Here is a 12,962-nt window from a genome sequence, read left to right as displayed (position 1 = left end):
ACAACTCATACCAATGGGGTAAAAGGGTAAAAGGAATGTGGAAGCCAGATAGAAGGCATGTTTTTTTTGTAGGTACATATATTCAACTATTGCATGGTATAGATACATAAATAGCTATGCTCTTCAACCATGTCAGCTCATAAAATTCTCATTTTAAAGATGCATTAGTGCATTGTAGCAAAGAAATAGCAATGCATTCTTGTGTTCACATTACAGTGACACAATGGGATAAACAGACTTTACATTCTTTCTGTAAAATAATTGTGATAAGGACAATTCTCTTCTACTTCTGTTTGTTGGTGTTCACTCCTCCAGAGAAAGCTTTTATTAGAAACATTGCCTTGGCCCTCACATGCCACCCCAGAATGGGGACCTGAACTCTCCTGTACCTTTTGATAAAGAAGTACAGTTGCCTCAGATTTCAGAGCTGGATGGCACAGAGGAACCACATTTAGTTTCATGTGCTACAGCTTTTCTTTCTCATGGTAAGCAACTAGCAGAAAATAAATTTGTTTCCCCATTTCTAATATTGTACAGCAGCTCTGCATTTTGCTAATCTTTTCTCTAGCAGAGGAACTGAGCCCTTGAAGAAATCAAAAACATCTGTCTCTTCACTGAACTACTGAGTGGGGAGAAAAACACTGCAGAATGAGAAAACCCAGCTCATTTTGGTTTCTTTTTTACCTTCTAGACACTAAAACTGTGACAGCCATCATCACAACACTAGCGCTACTCCTTGAAAAACTTGATTAAGAGGTGGAAAAATTATGCCAAGGAGATTCTCCAAGAATTATTTCCATAAAGGCAACACCATCTCACCTGGTAAAAACTATTTTTCATCTGCTAAAAGTCAAAGGAGGAATTTAAGAAAGACAGAATTAAAATTTGCATAATTTTCTTCCTTGTATTCTCTCGTATCCACTTTCAGCCAAGACCATTAGTGCTTATGAGGGAGCTTTGCTTTAAAAATATTGCAAAAAATCAATTATGACTGCTAGCTTTAAATAAAGAGGTGACACTTGGGAGCAATCTGGATTGCTTGATAAGCTGTGTTCCTTTGAACCACACTTGAATATGGTTAACATAATGTCATTAACCTTGACATAAGAATGTAGGTCACTGTTACAGAAGGGTGATTGTGTTTTGGAAATCAATAACTACATTGAGGACTTAGGGGTCATCAGTATGAGGGAGCTAATCATACTTTCCTAATGCAAGGCTCATCCTGATTTCACCCTGCATTAGTGCAGAATGTGAAATTAACTCTTTCACTTACTAAGGTCTAGCTGAATAAGTAGAAACTCCAACTGGAAGACAGGATAGTCAACAGCCTTTGCCTGGCCTCCCAGAATCATGCAGTCATGTCAGAATTGCAACTTGCATTAAAAGTGAAGAAAACTCCCCCACATTATTGCTGCCTAGTTCTTTTTGCTAGGGAAAAGATCTGAAAACATAAAAACCTCATTTTTACTTAAGTAAGTATCATCATGCTTGGACCTGCCATGCTTCCTATACACCAAACAGAGATAACAAAAGACATTTTCATTTTAGAAAATATTACAAGAATGAGTACCTAAAATTAAGACAGTTTCTAATACGAAGATAACATTTTATTACCAAGGGAGTTTCAATCTTCAGTCTGAGCTTGAGAAATGAAGACTACTGCAGCAAACAGGCTGGACTGACTTGGCTTAAGTATGTCTGTAGATGGTGAGTAAATTGGGATAGTCCCATCTAGCTCTAAAGTTTTGGAGCTGTCCATCTTTGGTTTCTTGGCTCCAGCCAGTAGGATAACACAAGTCCATCATCTGTGTTAGCTGGTAATTAGTCAGTTTTGCCAGCTGTCAGCTAAGGTTTTGTCAGCTATATGTCAGCTGTGTCTCTCCTGAATCTTGTACCCTGGAAGGTTTTTTTGTGCATCAAACCAGTAGAGCCAGCTGGTGTTTCTAAAACACAGAGATCAAGGCCTGCATTGGGGTGCCATTAAAAATAGACACGTTTGGGGCCAGAACTCCTGAGCAATTTTTTCTGCTGAAACAGGTCAATACTCACAACACATAGTCCTGGAATGGAGTAGGACCTGGTTCCAGCAGTTTTATTCCCTCTAAGGAAAAATCTGGGTGACCAGCATGGACTTTTCCCTGCCATCCTTGCTTTCTTTCCGAGTCATAGCCTTGCAGCCAGCTTTTCCTGGACATCACAGCTCCTCTCTGCAAAGCCTCCCCTGGGGTCACCATGCCACCTTCACCGCTCTCTCCTCAAGCAGGAGTTGAGCTATAACCCTCTGATCCAAAAAAAAGGAATTCAGGGGGCCCACCATCAGGCACACTCTTTCCCAAAAGGGAGACTCTTCCTGTACTTTGTATCTCCTCCTGGTCCTCCTGGAGGTTGTCTAGGTGGGTAACTAGAGCCTACTGCTTCCTTGTGCTTCCAAAACTACTCGACTTTTCCTTTGGCTTTTTTACCAGGGAGAAGCATTTGCAAGGCTTGCAGTGCTCCTGGCATCCCTCAGCTTTGACCAAAAGGCCTTTTTTCTGCAGCAGTCCTTACCAGTACTCTGCTGTCTTTAACTCTCTGTTTCTGTGCCAGGATAGCTTGCAGGAATGAGGCTTATATGAGGATATAATCTTTGGGAAAGGAATGTAATTAAAAGCAACATATAAAGCAGTTAAAAAAAATCTTCTGAGGACGCTCAGCTGGCACAGTGAGAATCTTGCTGAGAATATTTAATTGTTTGCATTATTAAGTGCAGACAGGTTGGTTTTAATTCAAAACAAACATGGCAATTAAATAAAAAGACCTATGTCCGTGCAACATTGTATCTAGAGAATTAAAAAAATGAAAATGTAGGAAACACAAATATTCAGGCTTTCAAAAAATGGGAAAGAAGTACTGGATTAACCAGATAATTAAAAAAAAAGAAAACAGTCCTAAAGTTTTATATCAGCTATGCTATAAGGAACCAGATGAAACACTGATGCAGCTGCCTTGATCATTAATATTTTTTTATTCCTGTTTTTCCAGTTAAATGTGCAACAGAACATATAGCATCTGATGATATCAAGTGCATGTCATAAGAAACACTTGACAGATGAATTTACATTTATTACATTTTCTTTCTTTAAATGGTAAGACACGTCCTGTCTTACCATTTAATTTTTGAAGTCTTAGCAGATTGACATACTCATTTAGGTTTTCAGATTCTTTTCAAAGAATACATATATCTATATATATGCATATTGTTTTCAAGTTTGATGGAAATGTTTGATAGAAATACTGTCAAATATCAGATAGACTTGTGTGAGGTAATGCCAAAATTGATCAGAAAAAGTCAAAGCTATTTTTTTTTCCTTTTTTTTTAACTAACTGAGAAGGAAATCCAGGCTTCTTCTGAAAGATACTACCTGGGTTTATCTGGAATGTCTCTTCCATGGATAATAGCATATTAGCTTATTCTTACCTGAGAGAAGTAGGAAGCATTTAGCTCTGTTTCAGAAATGGGAAGCCTAAATAGGGAGATGGTTTGATGACCATAAATCCAGAGAAGGAAACTCCTTCAGTACTATTATTAGCTGTTAGGAGATCTGTATTTCTTACCACCTGCTCAAACCTACAGACAAAATGAAGCCATCCACTTAAAAAAAACCAACTTAATATCTTATTCTCTGGAATGGAGCACCAATTAAAGGTGTATTTTTCTTAAAACTGACCAGTTGTTCTTTTGGAACCCTTTCCTGAGCTCCTGTATTTATTTCCATTTTACCCTTACTGCATTCAGGCACTGCCTAAGCCAAGTCTCAGTGCAAATCAATTTTTCCCTTTTGTCAAAACTAGTCTGGGGAGGAGGGAATGGAGAGTGCTTGGATGACAGTGTTGACACTTGAGCTGCTGTGGAGAATCATAAACATGACGTTCTAATACATAATCCCTGCTGACAGGTTAGAAATCAAAGCTCATTAGCACAGAAGGAAGACGAGCATTTTAATGCCTCTGGATTCCATCCACTGCAATTAACACCACATACAGCATATTGTTCACCTAAAGCCATAAATCACAGTAAAAAGTGTCATATTATACACAGATCCTGAAACCACAATAAAGAAAATGAGAAAATGGCTCAGAAAAACTAGGGAATACCACGTTTGTTCATATGACCAACTGGAAACTAAACCTAGTGCTGACAATATTTTACAGCCTGGTAAGATGGATGGTTCTCATAAAGAAGTCTGAAGGTCTCCACTTACCTGAATAAGCTGCATTGCTGTAATACCTGTGGGTCCAACCCTACCAATGCAGGAAAGCAAGAGTAAGGCAATGGTACTCCTGGAGTGAATGTATGAACTTATGTGCTTTATTCTGTATGGAACTTCATATAATTTGTGGTAGAAGTCTTACATATTTTTTAAAGGGACAATTAGTGACCCTTAAGTTCAAAGGATTTCAAGAGCCAAATCTGAACCTGAATGTGACACGCAGGTGCAGATTATTTAAACTAGTGATTATTTCTGAGTACTTCTATTTACAGTTGTTGGACTGCAGGAAGGGGAGTTTTTAGATTGTTGTTACTGTTAAAACTCATCCTCAAATCCACTCTGTCAGAATTTTTATTTTAACCATTTAATGCACTGCAAAAGGAGGCAGAACTCTTCACAAGCCCTGTGCCCTGTTTGACACCTTCCTGTGCAGATTGTCACCTAGTTGGTCTCCCTTCCTGTTTAGGGCATTAGGTGTGCATACCAACCAGCTGAGAGAGAGATCTGAACTGAGACAGAAAAGTGCTGGAAGGGGAGAGCATAGTTCTGATCTATTTTGCAGCCTAAATGATGAAACGTTTCAGAAAACAGCATCAGTGAAGTGCAGGGCCCTGTGACAGCACTGGGGATGCACAGGGCACCCTGATGGCCAGCACTCTGCTCAAGCATACAAAGGAAGCTCAGGAAGCACCACCAGCCTGCAGCCTCCACCTCCTCAGGCACATCCAAAAGTACCCATGCTGGCCCTGTAGCAGATGATATTCTGAAAAATGTTTCTTCTGCTACCCAGGTGTGCTACCCACTATGCACTTGCTTCTCCCTTCTGCCTCAGCAAGGAGCAAAGCAGGATGGTGCATGACCACACAAATTCCACAGAAGCTACATCACCCTTCCCAAAAAGGTTTCTGCCAGCCCATCTGCAAGCAGACACCAGAAACATTTCAGAAGTCATCCTAGGACAGTTTTGGTTTTCCTGAGGGACAAACAGACCCTATGACCCCCCCTGATTAACAGACTCACCTCTGTCCTGCTCTGGCCTGTCGGACCCAGTCTGGGTGAATCCACGTCTCAGGAGGGATTGTGCAGCTGTGCAGGTGCTCTCTAGCTACATGGAAAATTTCTCAATAATCTGGGCTTGGCTGGGTGTGGAGGAGAGCACCAGGTCTCTCTTTGGGAGCTCCTGTTGTAGTAGGATATAGGTTTGGCACTGGCTATATATGAAGAGTGGCTCTTTCCTCTATCTAATTACCATTTCGAGCTGTGGGCCAGCAGAGCTGAGCTCTTGCTGGGAGTTTCTTTTTGTGCTGCTCCTGCACAGAGTCATGTGGGTGCCTGCCCACTCCCTGGGGACAGGAGGAGATTCCTCTGAGAGGAGTCCCTCTGCCTGCCCCTTGGCTGGGGGGTGACTAAGGGACAGCAGTGTGTATATTATATTACCCAAAGCACTCAGTTACACATCAGCTCACCCTGGGACCTTACCTTTGGGATCAGGCTCCTTATCACTTGCTATTTTCCTGGTCCATGAGCCTTATGTTCCTGTCAGCAGGGGCTGGGATCTGACAGGAGCATGGAATCTCACCCCTCCCCTGTGCCTCTTCTTAAGGATGCTTTGCTGCCTCATTGTTAAAAAGAGGCATATAATCCCTTAGGAGACAGAGATTATCCAGATAGACTTTCTAAGAGAGGCTGCAGATCAGATCCTACCTGAGGAAGAAGCTGATACCACCAGCAACCTCAGTACTTCTGCTTCCCTAGGAGACCATTAACCCTGTCATGAACCTGAAGGCCTCCACATTCCATGGACAGAGGAACAGAACACAGCCCTGAAGTGGTGGTTTCAGGGCAAAACAGAGGCAGAAATTCAGGTGTATGTCTATGCCTACCATGTCTGATGGTTGCTCTGTCCTGATCCCTGCTTGATGTGTAAAGCTTTCTGGATCAAGGTTTAAAGGCAGAAATCCTTCCTTGAGTAAGAAATCTGTGTCTTACTTAGGTGGTCTAGATTTTCCTGCCAGATATCTCTTTCTGCCTGTTGTAGCTGTCTGCTTCATGTGTTGCAATCTCTGTCTTGCCCTCAGGCACCAGCAAAAGAAAAATAATCCAGTTTTATGTCAACAGCTGGTTGGAAACAAACATATTTCTAACACACCATTATTTCATGTCAGGTGGAGAAGAAAGACCTATAGCACAGCAGTGAGAACAAGCCTCACAAATGCCTCTGCTTTTTTTCATGTTCCCAAGGTATGCATCCAGTCAGAAACAGGAAACACATAGCAGAGTAAGGGGTGGCAAAAATTTGTCCTTCATGCATGTTCTGAAGTGTTTTTTTCCCCACTTCTCTTGTATTTTATTATATTACCCAAAACACTCAGTTACACATCTGAATTTCCTCAGTTTGTCAGCAGAAATTTAAGAATTTGGCTCTTTTCCTAGAAAGGTATGGCTGCAGCTAAAGGAGAGCAAGATTCTTACCATAGTTTTCTAATCAAGTGTTTTCTGTGGGCAGATATTCCCTGTCCCACCTTAAGTGACTCTGAGGAAAGACACATGCTGTCCCATGCTCCACAGCCATCAATTATCTGAGCACTACCAGCAGCATTATTCAGATGGAAGAGAGCAGTTTCCCACAGCTATGCTTCTCATTTGATTCTCATGAAAAAATGATTTTCAATTAGCCAAGCACATATATGCTGCAGGGTGCACATGAAGGCTGCTGGCCGCAGCTGTGGGTGGATTACTCTGCTGACGGGGAAGGGACCCAGCATGGGCCTGGTAGGGGCTGTCATGGCATCAAAGTCCAGCCTGGTCTGGACCACTGTGATTCATGAATCATTTTTTGAAACCAGTGGCACATTGTGAATGGCCTTCAGCCACTTCTCCAGCCTCAGTGACCACATAATTTACAGCTGTAGACCCAATGAGTGTGGACAGCCTGTGGCACAAGTCCTTTGCAAAGGTTTAATCATGCTACTGTGCCACAGTGTACAGCCTTTACCCCATCCTTTACAGCTGAATGATCACAGAAGGAGATTATACACTTGCCTTCGTGTATTTCTGGAATCTGAATGAACCTGGGACAGCTGCAGCTGAACAAATGACTCCTCTGCATTACGGAGAAGGTTGTGGCTGAAGTCCCTACAGCGTCCTCTGTTCCCTCCCTGCCTTCTGCAACCCTTCTTTTGTAGTGGCCACCACCAGCAGGGATTCAGCATTTGCTCCCTCTCTCTGCCACTCTTTGGGTAGGCAACCTGCTCTCTCTGTCAGTAACACTAATTTACTAGCAAGGGTGGATTGTCCCACATTTACAGAAATCCATGTGGAAGAAACCACAAGATTTTTTAGTGGATCCACATGCCTGAATCTGCTGTGACACTTTTGTGGGCACACATAATGAAGCCAAAAGCAGAGATCAACCTGCCTTGACCTGTTTGCTGCCTTTAGGACTTTCTCAGCAGCCCTGAAATTTTGCCTGAAGTAACCCAAAACTGCCTCTTACATTGTCATACTCGTTCTGTGGGGCTCCCAACAGTTATATGGCAAAAACTAACCCAAGACATTTCCAACAACAAATCAAATTAAATAAAACAAGTACTAAGAATCAAAGATGCATGGATTCTGTGGGCAAAACCCATAACAATTTATTGTCTGTTTACATTGCTTTAAAAAACTCACCACTTATTCTACAGATGTGTTTTGACAGCAGCATTTTGGGCAGCTGCCAAGTCAGGATAAACACAGAGAGCTGGTGCTCATAGAGAAAAGCACAAGAAATGGAGGAAGTAAAGAAAAAACTACACATGCACATACAAAAACCCAAAGGATTTTGCAAGTAGATCAGAAAATGGGAAGACTATTTAGAAACATTGAAGTCATTGAACAATGGGAATGACTTTTCTGAGAGGAGCCATCACAGCATCAGGACATGAAAGGTATGGCCACCCAGTGGGCAGGCAAGTGTGACCTCTGCTGTCCTCACTGCCCTGACATGAAAGCACAGGCGAGTGCTGCAGGGCTGTGTTAGCCTGGCACTGTGCCCATACTTAGAGGCAGCTGTGAGGAGAGCTCTCAGCCCAAACCTGGGCAATGTCTGACCAGCCTGAGGGCAGTGGGAATGCCAGGTTTGTCTGCATCAGTGGCTATGGGCCTGGGCAAAATTGCTTGGCTGAGCCACAGACTCCTTACAGACCACACTGGTTGATAAATTGGATGAACTGGTTAAAGATTAGGATCTTCCAGAATACAATGATGTTGTTATCAATTAGAAGGGAGGTGTATTTGGACTTTCAAGGTTCTGAAAAATGTTAAAATTTCTCCAAAAAGGAGAGCTTTGACCATGCCATTTTCTGACAGCCATTTTCTGCTTTTCCATTACCTTAACTTCTTCCTGTCTCAGTTTTACTGCTGAATTCTAGACCAGTGCCACAACCTAGTGCTTCTCTCCATCCTGCCTCTTAGGAACATTTTTTTTTCCCAAAACTAATCTCCAGGTTTTTCTCTGACAGCTGCGCTGCTCGCCTTTGAAAAAGTTTCCAAATCTAAGCCCTTTCCCTTCTCGCTTTTCCAAAGATCTCCCTTAGGAACTTTGCAAAAGTGATGGTTGTAGAGTAGTTATCTAGCACCCAAAAGTGTCTGAATAGACACCCAAAATCAAGATTAATATGTATATGCAGACCTGATATCTGAAAATATCCACCAGTAACACATAACAGATAAGTGAGGATATGTCTAGAAGAGAAACCAAAAGATGGATGCTGTGGAAGTAGCTTAAATTTCAGAAGGATAAGGCACCCAGTAAATTTCACTCAGACCAAGGGAATTATTGTCTGATTGTGGCTGTATTTAATACAAACTCCAGTAAGAGAGACAGACAAAAAAAAGGGCAAGATTAAACTGGCTTTGAATGCAAAAGCTGATTAAATGCATTTTCCTCAGTCCCTATTTGTTGCTACTTGTCACTGTATGTACCAATTACTCATTCCTTCTGTGTATCATGTTTGTGTTTGCCACACAGTGTTATTCAAATAGCCCAGATACTGAAGCACGAGCCTGTTGCATTTTGTTGGCCTGCTGCACAAGGAAGAGATATTCCATGCTATGCATATACCTTTTCTTATCCTTCTGTGGTACTTTTTCTTATCCTTCTGTGTAAGGAAAAAGTACCTTCTGAGGTACTTTTTCTTATCCTTCTGTGCAAGGGAAAACAAAATACAATCTCCACCTTTTAGTAGTAATTCCCATGCTTTTAAGTCTTTCAGGGCCTTTTCTGTGAGGAATAATAATTCTAATTCCTTGCATTACTGAACTGTTGCAGATTGAAATCCATTACACATGGTGAAGTGCTCCCATACCATTGTAAAACACTAATGACAAATACCCAGATATGTAACTCGTTACCAAGTTACACAAGTTAAAAGTCACCAACCTGGTTTACCAAACCCACTTATCTGATTATTATAATCTGATGAAAACACAACTTAACCCCAAAATACGTTGCCTCTGGATATTTTAAGATCAGTGACTTATGTTTCCTAGAGACCACATACAACTCCTGATTGCTTGTTAGGATGTGCTGTGGAGTGGACTGTGACACAGTGAACTGCTGCTGGCAGAGGTTTACAGTCCCCATAGTTTCAGATATAAGTTCAGCTCTGGTCTCACACACCTGAGCTTTGATTTCCTTAAAACCTTCTGCCACAGGAATACTCCCCCTATTATCACCCTTCCCTGCCCAGCATGGGGCTGGTGTTCTGCTCTCTTGCTGGGAGTCGATGGGGGAGGCTCTGGTTACATGCTACAAAGGCCTTGACTGTCCTCTTTTTCTTGAGACCAGAACTGGAGCACATCTGTAGCTGTTCACAAAAACATAATTACAGGTAAGTTTAATCTTGCTGGTTTATCCCCCTCTATCTGCGTATCAGCTCATAGTACAACATCTCATGGAAATCCAGTATTTCCACAGTCCTCAGCACTGTACTTCAAGCATAAGTAGGAGGTGTGCAGGGTGTGAGGAATGCATTAAAAGCATATATATTTGAATGCCTAAATGCCTGCATTTGCTAGCCTTGCCTCCCTGGCCTCCCTTGATAGTCAGTGCAGACAGAGCGTCTCCCCCAGCGGGCAAGTCAGAGCGTATATCCAAGGCTCCTCTCTGAGTCACCCCCAGAGGTGTTACCCTCATCCCCTGACTCTGAAGGAGGAGAGGGAGACCTATTTCTCCATGCAGGCATCCCAGTCCAGTGCATAAGCCTTGTCAGTGTTACTGTTCTTCATCTTCCCTGGATATTTTCTATTTTAGTTTCTTAAGGGAATAAAAAATAGTGAAGAACTGCAGGTGGTTCAAGCACTTGAACTAAACCCAGACTAGAGAGAAAATAGACTGTTGCCACATTGGCTAAATGGAGAAACAAGCCCTGGCCAGGTATGTGTGACAGCAGTGTCTAAATCTGAAAGACAGACTGGGATGATACATGGATGATACACAGCAAAGACAAACTCCCTGACTTCCAATGAATCCTATGGCATGTATAGGCCCATAAGCAAGTGCTCCGTATATGGGAGGAAACTGGTTGTTTTCCAGTGCATCCTCAACTCTATGTAAACCAGGAGGTGAGTGACTAAAGAGAGATCCAAAATGAGATACCAGATAGTTCTTTCATCCAATTTTAAATATATGAATACATAAATCAGTGTGCATGTTTATGTGTCTGGCTCCAATTAATAAGCACCCGTCCTATGCCTCAGGCTCCCTGACAAGCATCAGAATTAATAATTTAATACATGGAAGAATGATAATCTTGTGGTTAAGTAATTTGAAAGTTGGATCAAGAGGTTTTTGGCTCTGCCATAGATTTCCTGTGTGACCGTGGGCAAGTCACTTAATCTCCTTGGCCAAGTACCTCAAAGGTATGTAGGTGCCTGATCCCACCAGTTAGGCGCCACTGCTATCTTCAAAAAAGCATTGCTTAGCTGTTCCTTTAGTTGGTAGGTGTCTGATTTCTCTCAGTAGGCATAAACAGGGTTTGTTGACATCATCCTACAAATTAATGAGCCACTTTGAGGCCTTAGTCAATTTCAAACTCCTGAGTCCCCACTGTCACAGCTGGAAAAGCTGGCTTTCAGCTCATGGGACCCCGTGTGGAGATGCAGAGGATGTGCCTGCCTAGCTGGAGAGAAGCAAGCAATTTTGGCTGGGGAAAGCCCCGCCTTTTTGCAAGGACTTTGGCTGCTAGAAGTCCTTTCTCAGCTGGGAAGGCTATTTGCCATCCATCCCATGTCTGGACCCCTGCACATCCAGTTAGGTAGCAGGCAATCTCAGTTTAGGGGACATTTTAGGAAGGACGGAGCAGAAGGACAGAGGTTTTAGCCTAGGCCAGGGCAATGCACCCTCTGTGCCTCACAGAAGGGGAGCAGCCACGTCTGGGCAGTGTCAGCCTGCCCACAGCAGCCCAGCAGTGCCTGAAAGCTGTGTCTCTTGGCTCCTCTTTGCTGTGAGCATCCATTGCCCTCCCTTTCCCCTAGTGCAGCCAATTTTCCAAGGGGGAAAGATGATGCTCATCACTACTGCAAGTCCTCACAACAACAGCAATGGTCAGCACCCTGCTGAGTCCTCCGGGGAGTTGGAGTTTTATCTGAAACTCAGAGCAATTAAAAAAATAGAATCCACCAAACACATTTGCCCTTATGACAGACTGGGGGGATACTGACCAATGCAGTGACAGGAAAAATTATGCATTCCTCCCATTTCCAGCTCTTGTCTGAGGGCAGTGTGTGAGGCATCTTGGCATTCACTGGCCAGAGCTGATGCTCAGAGGCCCCTGCTCATCTTTCCAGAAGGACCTGGAAACCTGAGCAGCCCCAAGAAGAAGAATGATGTTTTTAGACTTTGAGGACTGGATTTAAACAAGTCAGTCATGTTGTTCAGGTCTTTAGCATACCTTCTAAGCTCAGCCAGTTGTACTTGATCCAAAGGAAGAACAAGGAGAGAAACTTTACACAGAGGAAAGGAGTAAACAGAAAACGCAGCACTGAAATTAATTTTGTTGGTTTAAGAAATTATTCCAGCTGAATGCTCACTTACTCTTTTAGCTCTTTTAAGACATTGTAAACCAATGAAAACGATACAGAAAATTAGATTTTCCATGTGTGGTTTAATGGTTTCCATAAGAATGTGTAGCTGCTAGATTTCATTTACCATACGAGAAAATCGAAGATCTCTGAGCACAACTGAAAGGCACTGAGCTACCAAGGTAAGGAGATTTCAAGCTGATGAAAGCTGCTCCCTGATGTCAGTGTACTTGTGGACGTGCAGAGCTGTTTCTAGTGCATGTGTTGTGGGGGTAGCAGCTTCAGTGGAGGAAAAAGCAGGCCCTAGTGGTTAATTCTCCTCCTGCTGGAAACACAGACCTCTCTTTCTGTCTCATTTACTGGCACAGCCCAATGGAGTGAGCCTGCTTGCTGCTGCTGCCCACAAGGAAGAGTTCCCAGAACAGGGGATGATGACCTTTCCCAGGAAGGTTTTGCCTGTCATTCCCTGGATGAATACCAAACAAACCCCATTCTCTCCCAGTAACAATGGCAATCTGATGCTTCAGTCTTGTTTTGTTCTCTGTTGTGCAGTTGTAGATTCTCCCTTCCTACAGAAGCCTACCCAGGGAGATAAAGAACCGCACAAGAAATCTCAGCTGTGGCCAGGAGGGCAAAGGCTTCCCC

The 12,962-nt window shown here is 42.8% G+C and overlaps 1 protein-coding gene across 3 annotated transcripts in view; it reads right to left on the bottom strand.

The window, feature by feature from the left end:
- Positions 1–5,489, bottom strand: part of PDZRN4 (PDZ domain containing ring finger 4) — a 258,182-nt gene extending 252,693 nt beyond the window's left edge. For 2 of the 3 annotated variants that reach the window (XM_018919644.3, XM_018919643.3), the window contains exon 1: positions 5,274–5,488. Coding sequence is in view for 1 of the 3 variants with exons in the window: in XM_030238569.2 (XP_030094429.1) it covers positions 4,245–4,259 (15 nt within the window). In the remaining 2 variants the exon portion in view is untranslated. Of the gene's footprint in view, positions 1–4,244; positions 4,285–5,273 lie in introns of all 3 variants that reach the window. The other variant, XM_030238569.2, reaches the window with a different exon arrangement.
- Positions 5,490–12,962: the final 7,473 nt, after the last annotated feature.

Source organism: Serinus canaria, chromosome 1A, assembly GCF_022539315.1.
Source record: "Serinus canaria isolate serCan28SL12 chromosome 1A, serCan2020, whole genome shotgun sequence".
Taxonomy (NCBI): Eukaryota; Metazoa; Chordata; class Aves; order Passeriformes; family Fringillidae; genus Serinus; species Serinus canaria.
The sequence above is the reverse complement of the archived record's forward strand: the minus strand, read 5'-3'. Positions and strand labels throughout refer to the sequence as shown.